Below are 22351 nucleotides of genomic sequence, written 5' to 3'. Positions count from 1 at the left end.
TTCTTTATTTTAGAATCATATATACATATATACACGCACACACAAACATGCTCTAAAGTTGCTGTTGCATTCAGAATATAGCTGTCACCCTCACCAAATGCATCAGTTTCTGATTGAGTTTCTTCTTACTTTCTGCGATTATCCAGTCTTTTCATTGACTCTCAAATTAATTATTAAGCATGGCTTAGATGATTTGTAACCTATAAAAATAGCTTATTGGGAAACCTGCCCAATGTACTTGTCAGATCATAGAGAAATTGCTGGAAATTCTGCTGCTTATTGCTGCTTGTGGCTTGTTTAGAATTTACTATATGTCTACTTCTAGGAGCAGTTAATCAGATGGACTTGCTGTAGAAACCCAAACAATCCATGGAAACCCTCACAAAATTATCCTACAGACACAACTAAATTCCAAAGGAGCCACAGACAGCATTTTTCTAGCTGAGCTTCTTGTGGAGGATGAAGTGAGGTTTTCCAATAAACCATCTTTATTGTGCCATAGGACAAGTTAAAAACTTAATACTAACATTTTCTTGAGAATTAATTTTTGAAGAAAATCACCCACAATCTTTTATATGAAATTTGAGGCTGATTTACTTTGCATATTTCCTAACACAAATGGCAAGTCATCCCAAGAAATTGATTCATTTTATATGTAGAAATACATTTTTGGCAGGAAATCTGAAAAAGTTTATATTTATCCTCAAGTCTACATGAATATGTGTATTCCTCCTCTTTTCTTTTAAGTATATTCATTGGATTTCTTAATAGTTATTCCTTCTGATTCTAATACACTGACTCTGTAAACTGCTTAGAGAGGGTTGGAAAGCACTGTAAAGTGGTATATAAGTCTAAGTGCTATTGCTATGTCATTATTGATTTTTCATTCTAGTTTCTTTCTTTTTCATCTTGCAAAATAGTAATAAAAAGAAGCAGTTCTTGACCGTTAACTTTACAGACAGCGGTAGTCCTCGCTTAGTGATAGCCTTGTTTAGCAAACATTCAGAGTTATGGTTGAAAAAAAAGACATTACAACTAATCATCACAATTATAGCCATTGTAGCATTCTACAATCACATAATTGCCATTCAGGCATTTTGCAACTGATGCGCATTGACAAGCATTGCAGTGTCCCATAGTCATGTGATTGCCATTTGTAAACTTAATAACCAGCTTCCAATAAGCAGAATTAATGGAGAACAATGAAGTGAAATTAAAAGTCATGGTCACATGATATCTCGTCTAATGACAGTGGTGATTTGCTTAACAATGGGAGTGAAAGTGGCATGAGTCCAGCACAGTCACATTATTGTTCGTTTAGTGACTATGCTGATTAGTGGTAGTGAACTGCTGGTTCCAGATGTAGATGGTAAGTGACCACTACATGTACATGCATCACTTACTGACAGAAATCCCAGCAGGCTAGTAGCCATTGTAACCCTAGGACTTGCAGATTTTTATGAGGGAAGAGGGCAGGAGTCCTAAGTAAGGGGCATAGGGGAAGGCTGTAGGGGGATGATGGTGCTAGAAAGCGCAGGAGGATTGACAGAGGCCGCAAGAGGGCCTTTAAGATGATTGGCATATACTATGGAGTGTGAGCAGGCAGGGGGTGCTACTGAGTACAAGATCCCTTGGATCTCATTGTCCATGGCAGATTCATTGGGGAGAAAAAGCAGTGGGAGCAATTTAGTAGCACAATTTCCAACCTTCCCTGCCAGCTTCCTCAGTAACCTGAAAGCCACTCCTTCACCTTTTAATTAATTTTAATGTCTTGCCTCTTCTTAAACTTTTTATTTTTTAAAATTTTTATACATGTACTGTTTTATCATTTAACATCTTAGTATACACTGCCCAGAATCCCTCCTTGAAGGAGATGGGCAATACAGAAATGTGAAAAATAAACAAACAAAAAACTTTGTGGGAAGCTAGCAGGGAAGATCGCAAATGACCTATCACATGATATGACTCACTAGGACATTGTAATTGTGACCCCAACACCTAGACCATGATCACGTTACCATGGGAATGCTGCAATGGCTGGAATTTTGACAACCGGTCATATATTAAATTTTTTCAGCACTGCTGCAACCTTGAACAGTTGTAGAACAAATGAACATAAGCCGAGGACTGCCTCTGTTGGCAGAGTGGACTGCAGCCAGGATTTCCTTCATTAGTAGTTGAAACATTTTCCTCTTAATATACAGGAGGGGGAAAAATCCTACATCAGTTGGATAGAATTGCCCAAATTGTGAACATGTACTCGTAGGGTTTTGATTGAGTACAGGTTGTAATTTTGAATCATCATTAAATGACTATCACAATTTACGACTAATGGGTAGGCTCCATTACAGTCGTAAGCCAAGGACTTACAATTGTAGTGGAGTCTGCCCATTATGGTCGTAGGTTGTGATGGTCGTAAAGGGATCAACCACATGACCGACCCAATTTTGCAGACTTTTTTGCAGCAATCCTTAAGTAAACACTAGTCATTAAATGAACCCATTTTTGTTATGGGGTATTTTTGCCAAAACCCAAAATAAGTGCTGATTTTTTGGGAAAAAATAAATCACAGTCATGTTGCTGTAAATACAGATTGGTTGCTGAGCACCCAAAATACAGTCATGTGACCACAGGGCAGGGCAGCTGTTGGAACATTGGAACCAGATCATAAATACCTTTGGAGGGGGGGACTTATGATAACACAGAACAGTTGCTATGTGATCAGTCATAAATTGAGGACTACCTGCATAACCTTTCAAGGAGAAGCAACATTAATAAAAGCATACAATAGCAATAAGCAACAATAAGTGAACTATATTAAAGGCATAAAACAAGAGAAAACTTATTTAAAACTCATTCCAGGTTTTTATCATCCAGACAAATTCATAGATAATTGATTTCTGCCTGTTCATCTTTGCCTGTCGGCTTTCGTCAATTGGGGTTTCAACCTAATGTTTCTTTTAGTAAGACAGAGAGGGTGTACACTAGGTTACCAGTGCCACATGCTGTATTGATTGCTAACACTATGTACAATACAATATCAATCATTTTTGGCAGACTTGGGCTGGTATGCCAAATGTTCTATCAAAACTCAGTTTTACTGCAGTAATGCTCCTGTTATTTTATGCAAGTTAAGGTTTCAAATCTCTAATTTACCATGGAAACTAACATACGGTAGTTCACATCCATCAGCTAGGTAGTATATGCAGTATACTGATGCACACTTAAAATGCATCTTTGTATTACCTTTAAGTCTTTCTTGAATGTCTTTTTATTTTAGAAATGGAAGCAAACAACCATTTTAATTTCACTGGCCTTCCCTCTTCACCTGCTGCCTCAGGACTGAAACCTGCTCCTTCCTCAGGGGACAATGTCTACACAAATGGATCTCCTATGAACTTCCCCCAACAAGGCAAAAGTAAGTGAAAACCAATGGACTTGGCCGTTGCTGTGATATTAGTAGTAGACTTGACCCTTGATTATGCAAGGTCCAATGGCTATAATGCTACCAGCTCTTCCCTTTATGGTGTATAATTCTCTGTGTATGGAATTATTACTTTATTACTTTGCAATGAAATCTGAGGTTCAGCAGATCTTAATAGAGATGGATAACTCAGTAATAAGAAAGACTTGTGTATCCTTACATCCATAGAGATAGCAGAGTTGGTATACAAAGTCCGAGCTTTCCTATTTTATTATTAGCAGAGAAAAGGGTCCAGACCTTTAAGATTTTCTTTAGTTTATGTTGAAAATATCTATACACCACAAAATCTCTTGTGTCTGCCTGAAATCTTCAATTGAGAAAAGTGGTGCATCATAGGGCAATAATTTTTGAACCAAACTACCTCAAATAAGTTGGGACCCATTACTTCCATGGGAATGAAATTTGGGAAAGTGACTGCTTCAGCACTGCCACACTGTTGCCAGTCAGTCATGTTACAAGATGTTATTTCCACTATTCTCTCTCTCACAAGTCAGTGGGGAAGCCAACTGAAAGGATAAACTCAATCATGATTGGCAACACTTCTGCCACCTCCCACAAGAAAAATCTTTTCTTATGGAAAGCCGGCAGGGAGTGTTGGCAATGGGGAAGCTGGCAGGGAAGGTCTCACATTGCTTGGTTAAGTCTCCCCCACCTTTGCAACTTCCCCAGCCCCTCTGTACTTGTGCTGGACATTAACCCATTCTGCACCCCTATGCCCTCTTCACTCTACATCTCCCATGTACCCTATGAGCCCTCCCTGATATGTGGGTCACCTCTCAGAATCCTTGTGCATTCTTCCTGACCTATACAATATCCCTGCATACCTCCCTGTGGGGAGGAGGCACAATGTGGGTTGCAGGAATACAAGTGGGTTTACAAGAGGCACAGTGCGGGTTGGAGACATTGTGCAAGGTTGTGAGGAATTGCATAGGGGGCAGTGCAGGGACGGGGAATGTATGTAGGAGGGGGTGCATGTTGTGGAAGATGTGTCAGGATACGAGGATGACGTGAGAGGATTTGCAAGTGCTAGGTAAGGAAATATCTCTGAAACAATGACCTAACAAATCATAGATTGTCTAGTGAACATCTAAACGTAATCATCTTGCTATGAATAGAAATCTAAAATTGTTAATCAAATGTAATTTTCCTTCAGCATATGTTAAGCTTCACATTATTTTGAAAGATTTGGAAACATTGTTGCTATTGTTTTGCCTTGTTGCTAAAAAGTAAACAATGATCACATTTTGGGCACTTGGCAACTGGCTCACATTTGTGGCTGTTGCAATGTTCCACAGTCATGTGACTGATTTGTGGGGTTTTTTTCCCCCTGATTTCCAGCATTCACTTCTGATTTATGGCAAACAATGCCCATTGAAGAAAATAGGTTCACAACCATGGCATTTGCTTAGCGACTGCCACCAAAAAGGTTGTAAAATTGTGTGTGATCATGTAATGATCCTCTTAATGTCCACCATGATGTATGACTCTGGGCTCAATTATGATCATGTTAAGGACTACCTATACGATAAAAATCAGCACAATCCTTGAAGCCATTCAGTTTATGGATGAATTGTTAAAGGAAAAATGGTAGAACATAAGAAAGAACAGCTTGATTATAGTTTTTCTCATACTGAAACTATACCATTTGACTGCATAGAGTAGGAGACTCCATAAGTATCATTCATTATCCTCAAAACCATGATATAGAATGTGAAATATCTTTAGAAATTAGAACATGACATAAAAACTGAGTGCTTATTCTTCCTCTTCCAAAATCATTTAGAATAATTTTTCCTTCTTTTTTCCTTCATTGCTCTTCTCCCTTCCTACATCCTTCGTTATGTTATACTTCTTTTTCAGCAATAACTTCCACTCTTAAATTTTAATACAAAATAAAAGTAGGATAAAATACCCTTTTGACTGCTCCTTGTATGACAGAAGTGGGAAAACTTTTTTTTCCTTTTGTGGTGTACATTGCAGGGATAAGCATATCTGTAGCAGAAAGTGAATTGAGCCAGAAGTGCATGGAATATGGCTGTGGTTCAAAATGCAGTACAAAAAGAAAGAATGAGAATACAATTACATCCATGCATTTTTTTATGACTTCAAGCAACTCTGTAGTGGCAGAAATTGAAAGATGGAGTTGGAAATAGCCAGAAAATGATGTGGGCTGAGAAAATGTGCGAGGATGGTGACTTGCATTAATGGAGCAGAGTATTCAGCTTTATTATGTCTTATCTCATTTTGCTGGTTGTATTTTTCAAAAGAAGGCAGGCCTAAAAGAAGAAGATAATCTTTCTCTTAGTCACTGTTCTTGGTATTTATTTTTTATTGATTTATTAGATCTTTTTAATTCTTCATATTATTACTTCATAAGTAACTCAAGATGGTGAACATACATAACTTCTTCCTTCTCCTGTTTTCCCCACAACAACCCCGTGAGATGAGTTGGGCTGAGAGAGACTGAATGGCCCAAGTCCTAGTCTAGTCCTGCCCAGCTGTCTTTCGTGACTAAGGTAGGACTAGAACTTACAGTCTCCTGGTTTCTAGGTCAGCAACTTAACTACTGCACCAAACTGATGGTGATATTATCCATTCCAACTCTTAGCAGTTCTGTGGGCCAGGTCTCTCCAATCTTCCGATATTGCACTGCTTCTTTGAGTTTTTTTAATGTTCTGGCTGGTATCAACTTTGATGGTGACCAAACTAGCTCTTAGTATTTGTTCTCTCTTCCTTTTTCCTCGTGGCAGGTTTAAATGGAGACATGAATGTTAATGGCCTATCTACTGTATCTCATGCTAGTACTTCAGGGACCCGTTCCTCAAACAACTCTCACCTCCATCATCCCTATGACTATCTGTGGAATTATTCCCAGTATCCCTCTGGCAACAGCAACAATCTCAAAGATGGTCCACTGTTCTCCCAGTACCCATTGAATGGCACTGTTGAGAACAACCGGCAGAACTCACCTGGACATACCACCAGTCTGAGAGGAAGCAGTGGGCAAGAGTTCTGGGCCAACGGTACCCCAGGGACCATGGGATTAAATTTTGACTCAGCAGAGCTCTATGACTCTTTCCCTGATGATCAGAACTTTGAAATCCTACAAAATGGCCCATCAAGCTTCTACACATCATCTCAGCCTTCTCCCATGCTTGCTTCAGGGAATCAGGACTTCTCACCACAGCAGGAAGAACCAGGCAATGAAGAGGCAGTAAAAGAACCACCATCTACGGTTTCAGAAAATGGCACCAGATTGTTGGGCAGTATGGAGCTGGAAAATGCACAGCCAGGTATAACTCACAAATGGTCCTCTGTGGGGGGGACTCCGAAAAGTACAGTACATTCAATAGTATTATAGGACATTATGAAATTTGACTTCTCATAAGCCCAGTGATACCTTATGATTAATTCCAATTTAGGCAGGAAGCATAGGTACTGTACAAGTCTTGCTTACTGTTAAGATTTCAATATCTGCCATTCTAATTATTTTTTTAAATTTTTAGAAGTAAATGACTATGCCTCCTACACTTGAGTATAGTAGTAGCATATTCACCTTGGAATCTGTGTGGCCTTGAAATATGTCTTCTCACAATAGTAACTCCCAATGCTCGGTTCTTTACCATAGTTATAGACTACCAACAGTCAGATTACTTTAGTGTAATACCATATTTTTCGGACTATAAGACACACTTTTTTGTCTCCCAAAAGGGAACGAAAATGTCCATGCGTCTTATCGACCGAATATTGCTGAAGCCCCGCCCACCTGCCAGCCATTTTTTTGCCTCCAGACGCCCTGTTTTGGGGCCTTTTTCAGGCCTTTTTTTTGGCCCATTTTTGAGGCTTTTTTCGGCTTGTTTTCGAGGCTTTTGGGGGCTTTTTCGGCCCATTTTTGAGGCTTTTTTCAGCCTGTTTTTCAGAAAAAAATGGGTAAAAAAAGCTGAAAAATGGGCTGAAAAAAAACCTCGAAAATGGGTCAAAAAAAGCCGAAAAAATGGGCCGAAAAAAGGGAAGCCAAAAACTTTATTTTGTTGTTTTTCTCTTCTAAATTTAGGTGCGTCTTATAGTCCGAAAAATACGGTATATTGGTTTTCCAAGTTTGAGTGACATGGCTTTCAGGTTTACCAAGAACTGTGGCCTTCTTTTAAATCTATATTGCAGGTTATTGTGCTTGGTGCAAGGATCTGCCAGTTTTCTGCTTGTTTTGTTAAGTACCATGACAGGAATGGCATTTATAAAATAATGATAAAGTATCTTTTCCAGGTAGATGAAACCATAGAGTTAGAATTACTGAGATAAGGAATGAAAAGTTCTTTGATTAATTTAAAATGATGTGTGTGTGTTTGCTGTGAGATTCTGCTTATTTTTAAAGTTTTCTCAAGTCCCGAAGTGAAAGATAATTTTTAAAATCACAATTTAGAAAGTTCAATGTGACAATATTTCCTGTAGAGTTGAAAATATGTGGCTACAACGGTTCTTCTCCAGTGGTTGAGCCTCTTAGCCAAGAGGCCTCTGTCTTGGAACCTGATGCTGGAGCTGGTTGCCTTGAAGATGCTTCTCGGATCCCTCCTCCTCTGGAAGACTCTTTGGAGCCTTTTGAGTCACTAGACAGAGGTAAGTGGATGAATTTTTCATCTTTGCATTTTTGTATCTATACAATTTGAGCTGGTGGTTTCTTCCAAATCTTAGAAATGATGTCCTTGTAGAGTGAAAAAAATATGAAAAAATATAAGGCATCCACATACCTAAGTAAATGAGAGAATTTCAGCAAATGTAGTTTGTTTTACAAGCTATACACACATAGTGAAATTTCTTTCTCTTTACTATTCAAAATGCAAGAGCTCTTTTGCAGAGATCTGGGTATCCCATGTTTTACCAATTGTCACAGTATTCCATGCACTTCATGTGGAATGGTGGGAAGTAGGCTGTGAGACATAAAAAGTTATCCCATTGTAAACTGGATTAACTTTTAAGATGGACAGTGACTTTAATATTTCTGTAAATGACTAACATGGCTATCCTTGTGGAAACTATTTTGTTGACAAAGTTTCTCTTAAGGCCTTACAACTAATGACAATGAAGAAAACTTTATCTTGCCTAGATGTAGCTCCCATATAAATGTTTGCTATTGTTGTCATTGATGTGCAGCTTCTCCAGCAGCAGCATTCTTGTAAATGTATGCACTTATATGTAGCCCTAATTAGCAATATACAAAACAACACACACACACACACATGCAATCCTGTTACTTTGCTCTTTCCTGTCTTATTGTTGTTCATGACTAGAGGCTTAAGCAAGCATTTTACTGACTAGCAATAGAGGCACAATCTCCTTCGTGAATTTATGGTTCAATTATATTTTGTATTGTGTTAGGGGCTTGGTTCAAAGCCTATGGATTTAAAATCCAGTTTTATAATTTAATGATAAACATCAAAAGAGACCAATACCATGATGGAGGCAAGTGGTTAGATTTACAAGATAAAGCATTAATGGTTAGTTCTGATTTCTGCCTACAGTTTATGTCTAAATGATCTCCAGTTCCAATAGTTGCTTTTAGTTTCACTAATATGGGACCAGTGGGAGAAAGAAGGACAAGAGAGAAATAAATGTTTTGAGTAGTATTTTTAAGTGAGTGAGTGAGTGAATGAATGAATGAATGAGTGAATGAATGAATGAATGAATGAATGAATGAATAAATAAATAAATAGGGCATGTGTATATCAGTGGGTATGTGATATATGAGTTCCAACCCAACAACTTAAATATCTCTTCCTCCAACTGTATTGTCCAACCATTCTGTATGTTCTGCTTATTTATTACAAGATTTATATCCTAAGTTTATTTTGTCCAATTCAAAATGGCATACATAATATTCCCATGTCCTGTTTTTCCCACAACAATCAAGCGAAGGGGGTTGGGCTGAGAGAGAATGAGTGGCCCAAAGTCACGCAGCTAGCTTTCTTGTCTAAGGGAGGACCAGGAATTGCAGTTTCCTAGTCCCTAGTCCAACAATGTAACCACTCTGCTCTTTGCTTATGTGTCTTGTAGATGTAAGCAGTAAAAACAGATCTAAATGTTGCTATTAACAGGCTAACTTCCATAATTTTCTGTCTGACTCAGCTTTTTCCTTTCCTAAAATGGATTTTTAAAAGATGTACAAAGGCTTGGATTTGGAAGTTGGTGTAACAAATGATTTGGATGCTAAGCCAAGCAAGTGGCAGTCTGTTTTCTTAAAAATAACCAAGAAATTTATTTAAAATACCATTAAATGTTTCTTTGGTACAGCATTTCTAAAGACTGGTCTAATTACACAGAGAAGTGTAAAGAGCACTATGTATAGTTAGTGTTTAAATTATGGATAGTAATGCAAAGACATATTATTGGGATTAAATTGTTAGTTTAAACCGTGTGTAAGAACTTTACAAATGTATGATTTGTAGACCCAGGGACAGGAGATTTGTATGAAATGGATACATCTGAACTTGTGAGTGGCAAGTCTCCACTGGAGGATCCTCCTGACATTTCTGCCCTGGACTGTCCTGGCAGTCCTTCTCTCAACCACTCTGACTCCTTCAGCCTATTGGCAGATGACAGTCAGCCTGATACCTCACTTTTTGGAAGTGCCAGTTTGCCTCCTGTTCTTGGAGAGTCAGTTTTGCAAGGTAAGCAAGACCTATCCATTGGTCCAAACAGTTCTCTGTCTTCAAATACAGTAGCTTTTGCTTAGTACTTGTAAAAGGAGTTGTGGGATCTAGAAGTACACATTTCCAAATAATAAATTGTTTAGATTGGGGGGAAGTGAAGCTAATTTATTTTGCAATTATAGGGGACAAAGAAAAATACTTTTAACACTATAAACGAGAAAGAATTCAACAAATGTGCAGTATGGTTAGAAATTTAGTTAGAGGGAGACAGATAAAATTTAACTGTACAGAACTTTACAAAGTATATATTGAAATACCACATACAATATATAGTTGCATAACTGAATCCTTGGTAGCTATTTTATGCAGCTGGAAGTTCATATTTTGTAGAAAATCCTTCTCTAACAGTATGTAGAAGAAAGGACAATACTGCAAATTAATCCTGAGTAGATACGAAGCACTATGTTGGTCACATAACAATTATAATTATCATGTGAAGGTTTAAATTCTTGAAAGAACTTCCAAGTGATGAGGCTCAGTACTTGAAATCTATATCCCATGTACTATATGCTGTTAACAGCTTGTAGCATTCCACTAAGTAACTAGGAATGCAGCAGAGGTAAGCATTGTCTTACTCCCTGCAATGCTCAATTGTGTGTTCATCCTCTTCTTTCTGCCTTTCTATTTCTCTGTTTCTTCTCTTTTGTTATAGAGAGTAGCTTGGAGCTGACTGGTGTTAGTGAAGTAGGGCAAGAGGACACGGAGTTTCTGGATTCGCAGACACCCCTTGAACCAGAATCTCTAAATACCTCTTTGGAAGAGGCAGTCAAGAGCAGTGGTCCAGACAATCCTGTATCTGTAATAGACGGGGACAGCAAAGAAGCTTCACCGCTAAATGTATCTGCCAAAAGTAAGTAAACTCTTTCTTCATGCTGCCTTTAAATGTAATTTAGTTGATAGCACTGGTAATGGTTGTTTGTTCTGACAGGTGATGTTCCAAGAAGGAGAATAGCCACAGTAGAAGAGGTGTACTACCCCTTGAAACATGGGTAAGTAGTGCCATTTTCCTTGCTTTTGTATGGTGCTAGTCCATGCACAGCAAATAATATTTCTGAGTTAGGAAGCAGGTTTCCAATCTTTGATTGGCTACCTTTGTATTCAGATGGCGAAGGGAGGTGCGCATCAAGAAAGGGAGCAATCGATGGCAAGGAGAAACCTGGTATTATGGACCCTGTGGCAAAAGGATGAAGCAGTTTCCAGAGGTGATCAAGGTAAAAAAAAAAGTTTCCTAGATAGGAAGAGGTGGTAAGTCACTTTTGTAAGTGACTTCTCCATTTTATATGCTATTCTGCAACCCAGTTTTAAAATCATTCTTGAACATTAATTTAGTTTACTGAGAATAATGTTGCTTTTTTTTTTTCTGGCCCAGACAAAGTTCCTCTTTCTTCACTATTTCCAAAGAAAAGATATACTGTGTCAGAATATCTTTTTTACCTGGATCCGCACTTGGTGGATCCAGGTAAACCGCACAGTTTCTTTCTTTCTTTCTTTCTTTCTTTCTTTCTTTCTTTCTTTCTTTCTTTCTTTCTTTCTTTCTTTCTTTCTTTCTTTCTTTCTTTCTTTCTTTCTTTCTTCTCTTGCTTGCCTGCTGCCTGCCTGCCTGATTGCTTGCTTGCTTGCTTGCTTGCTTGCAAAAATTTGGTGCAAAGTCAAAGCTCTGATCTGCAGTCACTTCATTGCATCCCCAAACCTGGGCGGGAAAAGACTGGGCTTCAAAGGTTTACATAAGGCTAGGATGGTAGAGGCCTGCTGGACCTGAGAATAAAGAGTGTTCCATCAGGCAAGGGCTGTCAGAGAAAAAGCAGCCTTCCTAGCTCCCATAAGATGGCAATATTTAGGGAAAGGGACTAGGAGTATGCCCACCCCTCTGACCTGGTAGGATGGACAGAGGTCTTTAAGGAAGAAATATAGGGCTTTAAAGATGATGACCCAGCACTTGAACTGCACCCAGAAAGATACTGGAAGCAAGAGCAGCTTGCGCAACAGAGGTATTAGATGGGCAAACCTAGAGGCCTCAATTACTGGGTGCTCTGGTGCATTCTAGACCAGTTGAAGCTTCTGGATAGTCTTCAAGAGCAGTCTCATGTAGAACACATTGCAGTAATTCAAACAGAGGTGACCCAGGAATACTGACCTTGAGCAAGCTCTCCTGGTCCAGCAAAGGGCACAATTGCCACACAAGACAATTTTTTTCAAACCTCCCCCACCCCCTCCTGGCTGCCCTCCTGTTCTTAAGCAAAGTTGTAGCTAGAGGTTCAGCACTATTCATCTGCTTGTATTATTCTTTGATCCCCTATTTCAGATTGTGATCTTTTGTTATCCAAGACTCCTTCATTTCCTCCTTGTCCAGTTGCTCTCAGACCTAACATGTAGCATCCCCTGCCTTTTGTTATCATGTAGCTACCTTCATCATCTTCTCTATCAAAATATGAATGTAGTTCCTGTCTGGAGAATTGGGCTAGGAATAAGATTTGCTTTGCTTTTTTGGATACTTCTTGTAAGATACCAAGAAGAACCTAAGATTGTTAATCAGTTATAATGGAAGATATCCAATATGAATGTTTAGATTATATGCTTCTCTGGACATCGATATAGAGTATTTCAGTTGTTCCAGAAATACCATGCTCACTTCAGAGAGAACCTCCATCTCAAAAAGAAATTTTTAAGTGCTTGATTAATGTTTTGGTGGTTTTTTCTCCTGTAGTATCTGAGCAGAAATGATGGGCAGAACGTCCGCCGTGAACACTTCAGCTTCAGTCCCCGAATGCCAGTGGGAGATTTTTTTGAAGAGCAAGATACATCTGAGGTAGATCTTCTTCTGGGGAATCATTGGCATCTTCTGTTTTTTTAGCATCTATCCTTTTGCCAAGATTGTGCTAGGAATCCTGGGGCCAAGTCCAAATGACATTTTACAACAGAGTATCTACATAGATCCTAGTTTCAATATTTTAAATGAGGGAGGACATTCTCACGAACTACTATATCTCTTGAAGCATAGTAGGTAGTCCTTGACTTTATTTAGTGACCATTTAAAGTTACGATGGCATTTGAAAAACTTAAAACTTAAAATGACTTAAGGCCATTTTTCACACTAATGATCGTTGCAGCAGCCCCGTGAATGTGTGATCAAAATTTGGACACTTGGTTACTGACATGTATTTATGATGATTGCAGTATCCCTGGGTCACATGATCATCTTGTGCAACCCTCTGACAAGCAAAGTCAATGGGGAAGCTAGATTCACTTAACAACCATGTTATTACCTTAACAACTGCAGTGATTCACTTAACAACTGTGGCAAGAAAGGTTGTTAAATGGGGCAAAACTCAACTTGCTAAGCAACAGGAATTTTGGGCTCAATTGTGGTTGTAGGTCAAGGACTATTTGTAGCTGGCATAATGGCTTAGTAAATGGTGAGTTTGAAACACATAGTCCACTCTTCGTCCGCTCCCCAAATTGTTTTTCTACTTCTAGACCAAAAATATGTTTACAGGTGTCAGTGGAAGGATTGTTTCAGTGGATTCTGAGGATCTGCCCCTTTGCCCTTCAGATATTGTTGTCTTCAATTCCCATCATCACTAACCAGTATGGCCAGCAAAAGGGATGCTGACTTGTGTAAGCTACAACATCTGCAGCATCCTTTTCTTCATTTCACAGGGTGTGCAGTGGGTAAAATTGTCACATGAAGAAATCCCTTCACGCATCCAGGCCATCACGGGTAAGCGTGGCCGTCCTCGAAATACCGAGAAAGCCAAGGCTAAGGAAACGCCCAAAGTGAAACGTGGACGGGGCCGACCTCCCAAAGTGAAAGTGATTGATCTGCTGAGCAAGACGGATGCCAGAGTTTTGAAAAAGCTGGAAACTCAAGGTACCAGTTGGACCAGCCCTTTTTGCATGCTTGTAGCTTTCACAAGAAAACGTTATAGTTTGTGGCAGTGGTTGTTTGTCAGTATCTGGAGGAAAGGCTGTTCATTATGTGCAGCAAGAAAATTCAACTTTTGCTCTCAAAAATAATGCCAATCAACAAGATGCATGCAAATCTGCTTATTTTTCATTTGCATGCCTTTTCTGGAAACTGATGTGTGAGTTTTTGCAAAATTTGGAATTTCTTGTCAAGGAGCGGTGTGGCAGCAGGAAGAGAGGAACGGATAAGCAAAGGGCAGTAAGAATATATAGGTAAGAGAACATGACTGGAGAATTTGAGGGGAGGGGCAGACAGCTACACAGAAAATAAGAGGTGTGCTTTTCAGAACTGGAAGTACTTGGCAGGTACCATCTTCTTCCTAGCTGTCCCTTACGTTTCCACTGCCATGGGGGCTAGAACTTCGTTTTGTTTTGTTATTTAAAAATCTGAAAGATTCAGGATCAGAAATATAAATAGAATTCTTGTGAGCTGCATCCATGGGTGCTCCATCAGTCCTGTCTTATTGTAAGCAGCTTCAAATCAGGTCGCTCAATATTTTTTTGGTAGCCTTAGGACCGTAGTAGGTGGGCCAGTGATGAAAATTGGGTTGGGCTAAATTTTATTGGGGTGGGGAATGGATTTTGTGTGGGGTTTTTATATCTTAATCTATTTTAAGCCCATGTTGGATTCATCACTACATTTTCCATTCTGACTCAGTATGGTGAGGAACTATGTGATTAGTATTCAGCAAATATGAGGAGAGGATATTCTGATGCCACACAGAAGGGGTCACATGCTGTTCTGGGGCAGAGATAGCCTACCTCTGTTTTAATTGCAAGAAATTTGAAGCATCCAGGGTGTCTTAGTCTCCATAATTATTATACTTTAAGCAGTAACATGCTGTCGCTATCATGAATACTGAATGCTTCCTAATAAAGCTACAACTCTGCCTGGGTATTGTTGGGGAGAGCAATTTATCCACATTGATTTAATTATGACTGTTAGGGCTTGCTGCCAGTTTCATGTGGTGAAGCCACTGTGCAGAATACACAAGAGATGGAGGCAAATAGGAAGAATTTTTTATTCCTTATACAATGAACTAAAATCCTTAGTTCCACATGTCAACATTATATCTTGTCAGCACTTGATCTGATCTTATAGTCTATAGAAAGTTTCCTAGCAAAAAGTATTTTATTTTTATTTATTAAGTAGTACTAAAATCATGCAATAGCTATGGAACTGGGCAGTATCCAGATTCGTATTTGCTGTCGGGCCTGTGAGTAGATTGTTCAGTGTTTTGTGCTCTTAGATTATTTATATTCTTCAAAAAAATCTTTTAAAAAGTTCATTAGTTTATATGTGGGTGGAGTATGCAGACTTCATTCCTCATTATGGATATTTAAAAAAAGTCATGATCACCAAAGCTTGTTTAATGACTGAAACAGTTAAACCTGAGAAAGGAACAAAACTATGAAAAGAGATTGTGTTGTGTTCATGCTGAGTATATTTTTTTGGCCCACGTTAGCAATGTCATTTAGAAAATTAATACTTTCTTATAAAGAATGAAGGTATTGTTAGACATCAAGTGTAGAACTAGTTTAGTCTCATTCTCCCTTTTTGTGTTTGCAGATGTTCTGAGTGATGAAGATAAGCTGAAGATGACCAAGATCAAGAAGAAAATGAGACAAAAGGTACACAGAGTAGAAAAAGCTGTGCATTCTGCGTAAGAAGGCTCAGTCATCTTTGTGGGCAATATTTGAGATAGAAAAGGCATTCCTGATCTTGGAAGATGTAGAGGATGGAGGTGATATTGTAAGATCTTCTTTCTTGATTACTAGTAAGGCTGCAGATATGCAGAGGTTTAATAAGCCTTCCATATTGCACTGGAGAAAATCCAAAACTGAATGAATATTCACATACCTTTTTCATATTTTAAAATAATGTGACATGTGGGGGGAGTGGTTTTAGTGCAAGGATTAGAACAGCAAAAAAGAATTGAGAACCAAAATTACCTGAATTTCGACATTGGGAAGAATGAATTCCCCAGTATTTCTACAGCTGTTTCTCTACAGGGGGAGGGGGAGGGGGTGGAGATATTTGTTAAAACCAAAGTACTTAAATGCCAAATCTTGCAATTCATTTCCTGGTGAATCTAAGCAATGTGAAGTAGATCATGTCTTGGTTAGCAAAATCTTGGCGGTTTAGAATGTTTTGGTTAGAATGTGAGACAGGCAAAATACGATGGATAAATAATATGTTGTAGAAGTTGAGGGAAACCACTGTTTTATTTAAAAATGGAGCAATTATTTTTCTCCTTGGTGTTTTTCTCTGTGTTCTAAGCATGGTTGGTTTTCTCCCTAGGTACAAAATAAGCAGAAGCAGGAAGCCAAGACCGCAAAGCCCAAGGAGACCAAGTCTAAGGAACCAAAAAAGAAACCTAAGGTAATAGTGATTATGAGGAGCTTCTTGAAAAGGAGAAAAGTTGCCAGGTTGGGAATAACCTTATGTGTGAAGCTTAACAACTTACTTTCTCTCCCTGCCTTCCAGCCCCAAATCAAGAAGGAGAAGAGCAAGCCAGAAAGGACCAAACCAGAGAAGCCAAAGGAGAAAGGGAAGTTGAAAGAAAAAGCAAAGCCCAAGGAAAAGAAAGCGGCACCATCAGGGAAAGTTCCCCGGAAGGCTGATAAGAATCTCCTTGCTCAGCGCCGTCAGGAAGAACGGCAGCGGCAGCAAATGATTTTGGAGGAAATGAAAAAGCCCACTGAGGATATGTGTTTAGGAGACCACCAGGTATGTTGATCTGCTCAGCTAGATTTATGTTGTGGGGGAAGGTACTGGTTCATTCATCCTTCTGTTTCAAAAGGATCTTCTTCAATAAAGAAGGGATTTCTGCACCAGAAGAATGTGAATGCTGTATAAAAAGAACCTTCAGCAATATGCCACACATAAATTCTTATTGTTTTACTTTTTAAATCTTTAGAATATTTGTGAATTGTGTAGTTTTTGTCAAGACTCCAGTTCTTAGAAAACATTTGACATTTTGGGGAATAGGATAGAGAAAACAGAAGAAAAAAAATAGTAATAGAAAGATAAACCTATGCAAATTGTTAAAGCTATACCTAGAATAGAACCCTTACTCATTTGGAAGGTGTTTTCAGCTTCTTCATGCAGCAGCCAATGATAAAAGGTGCCAGAACTGAAATATATTTTCCCAGATTATATGTGGGAAGAAATGTGCAGTGCACATAGTATAATGTGTCATATCAGGTAGTCCCAGGATAAAAGTTCTTATTAAGTGGAGTTGTACGTGTGAACCACCTGCTGGTTGCGCAAGTGGAGCTGTGCATGTGAGCACGAGCAGCCCCTGCTTGCACAAGTGGAACTGCATGTGCGTAGATGCTCACCTGCCGCTTGTGTGGCCTGGTTCCAAATGTGCTGTGGCTGGGTAGTCGGCGCAGCCTGGGGATTGGAGACCCCTGTACTAGACAACCTGTGATTCCTTGGGTCATCAGTTCAGAAATATTTCCTTAACCAGGTTCTTCAATGCATTTATCAGTGATTAAGTTTCTATTATACTGAGTTTCATTGAAAAGTTGTGATGCATTCAGTGATATATCTGCCTTGAAAATAGCTCATATTGAACTATATAGCACAGTTCAAACATCAGCACAAAAATGTCTTATGGCAATTTGTATTATGTCATAAACTCTTTTATGATAATGTTTATTTATAAACATTTATTTTTAATCCAATTTCATGGGATTCATGGGTCATAGACTTTGGACATATTCTGTAAATTGGTCCAATTGAGGTACCTTGGTTCAAAAATTCTTGTCCTATGATACACTGTTTTGCCCAATTAAAGATTGTGGGAACAAGAATTTTACTAGTATATAAATGTCCTTGGGCTCTACCTCACTGGAACCAGTAATTGCTAATACCTTGTATGTCAGTTTGGGCCATATCTCCCTTTTGTATTGTGCTAATATTTTTGCCTTTTCTCTATTTTGTCCAGCCTCTGCCAGAATTCTCTCGCATTCCTGGATTGGTTTTGCCCAGCCAAGCCTTCTCAGATTGCTTAGCCATTGTGGAATTCCTCCATAACTATGGCAAGGTGCTGGGCTTTGATGTAGCCAGGGAAGTTCCCAGTTTGAGTACCCTCCAAGAAGGCCTCTTCAATGTAGGAGATAGTTTGGGTGAAGTGTTGGATCTTCTGGTAAAGCTGGTGAAAGCGGCATTGTATGACCCTGGCCTTCCTTCATGCTGTCAGGTATGAGTGTATATATGTTGTCAGGATGCCATACCCTCAAGCAGTCCAAATTCTTTACCTGCAAACTAACATTATTTATTATGTAAATTCTTTTGTGATCAGGCAAGTCAATGAACTGAACTGAACTGAACTGAACTGAACTGAACTGAACTGAACTGAACTGAACTGAACTGAACTGAAAGAAAGAAAGAAAGAAAGAACTGAAGCTATAACTTCAGTTGAGCATCCTATTTAGGCCTTAAGAATAAGGAAAAGCCAAGAATGAGAAAGCTGTACCAAATGGTTCTTTCTCAGCTGTGGGAATGAGGAATACATGCAGGGTTGGCTTTATTTCAACATATATCCTATTAATAGGATATGGACTAAGATGGCTTGTCACCAAATGCCAACAAAGAAAGTCAGCCTTGTAGACTAAGGGATTCTCCTGTGTTGGTATCTATTGAAAAGATTTACATATTAGCATTGATCAGCTGACGTAAATCCCAAGTAGAGAGTAGGTTGCTGTATAATACTTTGGATTCAAAGGGGGGAAAGTTAGTTTTGGAGCACATGGCAGCACCATCATAATCCTGGTTCTTGAGTCCAGTGGTCTTTTCCCAGTTTCTGCTCCAGAGTCCCATGAACAATCCCATGAATAGATGCAGTGGCTTTAAGGAGTTGTTGACAATAAGCTACCTGAGTGCCTCTGCATTCTCTGGAGTATATTTTTTTTCTTCAAATCAAAAATGCTGAACAGTCCTTCAAAATAAGTATAGCTGTCTCTGTCCAGGGACTACTTTTGTATTGATAATTTGATTTTTATGCAGATTAAGCTAATAACTGAAGTCAGAGTTGAATGACCAGGCTTACACTTTGAATAATTTATGATTCACTGTAACATGTGAACCTAGCTAGTTGTGGTGTGTTCAGTAAACTACAGATAAAGAAGCTACAGCTTATTTATTGGGTGTACAAACATAATTTGATAGTTGCCATACTGAAACAAAGAGCTAACAAAGGGTTGCAGAGATGTAGCAAGCATTTCTGCTGTTTTCCTTATTAGAAACCCAGAGTTTTAAGTTTTCTTTTTCAGCTAACACAATAGACAGCTTGGGCAAAAAATAAAGAAATGTTCAGCAGACTAAAGGAAGAAAAAAAGATACGTTTAAAGGGAAAAGACATATTTTTAAGTGTCAGTGTTAAGAAGTCCTTGGCTGATGTTCAGATAGTTTTCAGACTCTTTTGCCGTTCATAGCGGAGAATGTGTGTTTGTAATATGAATTCTGAATTACAATGAAGAGAAACTGGAATGTTGCTTTTGTAGGAACTATTGCTTGCTTTATGGGTTCAATTCAGACGCAAAGGAGCTCTTAAGGCATCCATCAGGTTCCCTGAACCTATTAGTTTTCAAGGTTACATGATAAAACGTAGATGTGTTTTATGAGAGGAATCCTTGAAAAGGAAGGTTGACTGATTGTGCTGCAAGTAGTTTTTGTATCCCTTCATATTAACCCAAACACAGTATTTTGTCTGCTGCCATAAGCTGTGCATCACTAAAAGTGGTGGAGAAAGATAATAAAATAACAATGCTGTATAAACAAGAATAGTACAAAAACTAACTGCCCATTATACTTTTGATATATCTCTAGTAACAAAGGGAGAAACTGTGCAACATGTGCAATTGCTTTGATCACTTGCAAATTTATTTCCACCCCACCACTGGCTTTGATATTTTACCAGGTGCAGTCAGCATATTTTCATATCTCTCCAGTCAGTTTGTTTTAGATTTTGTTCTTTTAAGTGAAAGTTGGCTTTTTTAAGACTGCTGGACTGTGTTTATCCCATACCAGACCTTGAACTACAAACTATAACGTAACTAAAGAGTTCACAAGATCCAGGTTAAATATCTCTTTCTTCCCTCCTTTTCACCATTGCTCTATTTTACATTTATGGCAGAAAATGCAATCTAGTACAAGTTATACAGATTGTAGAATTTTTAAAAGCTTGCTTGGTTGTCACATAAAAGTTTGCTTTCTCAGCAAAGGTGATATATTTATTTTTAAAACTTTGTACTCAGTGTCCTCCATTTCTATCTGTTGTTGATAGGAGGAATTGGGATATATGTGCGTCAACAAAATATATATATATATATATATATATATATATATATGTAGCCGTTTCTTGCTTTTGCTTGCCAGACTTTGAAGATCCTTGGTGAAAAACTCACAGAAATAAGCCTGAACCGTGACACCGTGTCTGAGGTCTTGCGCTGCTTCCTCATAGCCTCTGGGGGGGATGAAAGCCTGTGTGACAGCTTGAGAACTAAACCCTTCCAGGCACTGCCTCCAGATAAAAAGGCTGCTATCCTGGCTTTCTTGGTGAACGAGCTCAACAGCAGCACCCTTATCATCAAGTAAGTGATGCCAAGTTAGGTGACTCTTGCAGTTGTGCCTCTCACAGCTCAGTGTGACTTATGTGGCAAGAGAGTTATGTAGTATAATGCAACACATCAGATCCTTTCTCCAAAAGCAGCTTTGGAGAGTGGGTGTAGCACCAGCTTGCAGTACCTGAATGTAATATTTCCCATTTCATATTAGCTTAAAACATTACAGTTTGGTAACAACTTTTCAAAATTTCCAAGGTGGCCACATTCAAAAGCTTCAAGGTGGGAGGCCGTGCTTGCACACATGGCCTTTGGTATCAGTTTCTCAACATATGTGCTGTTTAGGTTTAGACATATGTATCTGCCACAAAAATTCTGGCTGCTGCGTGTCAGGATACAGCTTTGATCCACAGGAGAACCAATGCGGGTGCTTGCATTGACCTCCTCTGAGACAGGTAGAGAAAGTATTCACAGTGTAGAAGTGTTGCCGCTGATACTCAAATTTAGGAAACCGCAATAAAATAGTGTTGATGAAGTGGGAGAAGGAAGTAGGGTCCAAAACACATTATGCCCATATAAACCAGATTGCATTTTCAGATGTCTCTTAAAATTAGCATTACACACAGATGTTGAAAAAAAAAGAAATGTCATTCTTCTGTTATATATGTCCTCCCCACTTCCTTAACAATTTTTTTCTACATCCTGCAGCGAAATTGACAAAACTCTGGAGAACATGTCCAACCATAGGAGAAATAAGTGGATCATTGAGGGAAAGTTACGCAGGTATGTATCTATAGAATTAATTTTGGCCCACTGTATTCTATCTATGGGAATACAGTGACAATAAGAGGAATCAAAAACATACTGATCATAAATTTATTTAATGTGAAAATCACAGTAGTATGGAATCTTATTGTGACCCTAGGATTCTACTACATTTCATTTACCAGGGGATTTAGGAATAGCAACTTTTCCTCCAGTTCTTCCCCTTTACTGTATGGATCATCTAAGTCCTTTGTAGTAGGGCAACATGTCCCTGTTCCCTTTTCTTTACGCTTCCTGTTCTTGTTATTGTATTGAAGATTAAAGATTGCCCTAGCTAAGAAGACTGGACGTCCTGAATCAGAAATCACTGGTTTGGAGGAAGGACGATGGCGACGGAGCTCCCGCATCATCGAGGAAAATGAGGACAAAGAAATAGAAGAAGAGGAAAGAGGAAGAGCATGCAAAACCCGGAGAGATAGTGAAGTAGGTTTTAGCACAACTGAGTCAATGACGAATATGATGTGTTCTTGAATCTTTGCTCTAATAATGATAACATATTTGGACAGTATTTAATCTCATAACACAGAAAATACTGAATAACTGGAACCCTACATTTATGTCACAATTTCTGGCATAAAAATTATTGGGTTTATTTTTAAAGAAAGGATGTTTGAGGATTTCTACTGCAAGCACCATAGTATTCTTTTTAAAAATTCTTAGAGGGCTTTTCTTTAAATGAAATTTGCCTTTTCCTAAAGAGTTATAGTTGTCAACAAATACAGGTGTCATACTTCCCTCTTGGCCTTTTAATGGGAAACATTTCAACTGCCAAGAAAATCAAAAGTGTTGATGTTATAAGTTT

At 38.7% G+C, this 22351-nt stretch overlaps 1 protein-coding gene across 10 annotated transcripts in view; it reads left to right on the top strand.

The window, feature by feature from the left end:
- Positions 1-22351, top strand: part of BAZ2A (bromodomain adjacent to zinc finger domain 2A) — a 66091-nt gene that overhangs the window by 28553 nt on the left and 15187 nt on the right. For 9 of the 10 annotated variants that reach the window (XM_034412395.3, XM_087886882.1, XM_034412396.3 and 6 more), the window contains exons 2-17: positions 3281-3418; positions 6235-6777; positions 7934-8098; positions 9925-10146; positions 10841-11038; positions 11117-11177; positions 11291-11399; positions 12893-12994; positions 13846-14056; positions 15722-15783; positions 16454-16534; positions 16640-16882; positions 18108-18362; positions 20540-20754; positions 21433-21507; positions 21807-21972. In XM_034412395.3, the coding sequence (XP_034268286.2) occupies positions 3283-3418; positions 6235-6777; positions 7934-8098; positions 9925-10146; positions 10841-11038; positions 11117-11177; positions 11291-11399; positions 12893-12994; positions 13846-14056; positions 15722-15783; positions 16454-16534; positions 16640-16882; positions 18108-18362; positions 20540-20754; positions 21433-21507; positions 21807-21972 (2844 nt within the window). In that variant the 5' untranslated portion in view covers positions 3281-3282. Of the gene's footprint in view, positions 1-3280; positions 3419-3895; positions 6001-6234; positions 6778-7933; positions 8099-9924; positions 10147-10840; positions 11039-11116; positions 11178-11290; positions 11400-12892; positions 12995-13845; positions 14057-15721; positions 15784-16453; positions 16535-16639; positions 16883-18107; positions 18363-20539; positions 20755-21432; positions 21508-21806; positions 21973-22351 lie in introns of those variants that run through there. The other variant, XM_060688882.2, reaches the window with a different exon arrangement.

The sequence above is a fragment of the Pantherophis guttatus genome, chromosome 2 (assembly GCF_059756535.1).
Source record: "Pantherophis guttatus breed Tessera chromosome 2, ASM5975653v1, whole genome shotgun sequence".
NCBI classification, from domain to species: Eukaryota; Metazoa; Chordata; class Lepidosauria; order Squamata; family Colubridae; genus Pantherophis; species Pantherophis guttatus.
The sequence above is the reverse complement of the archived record's forward strand: the minus strand, read 5'-3'. Positions and strand labels throughout refer to the sequence as shown.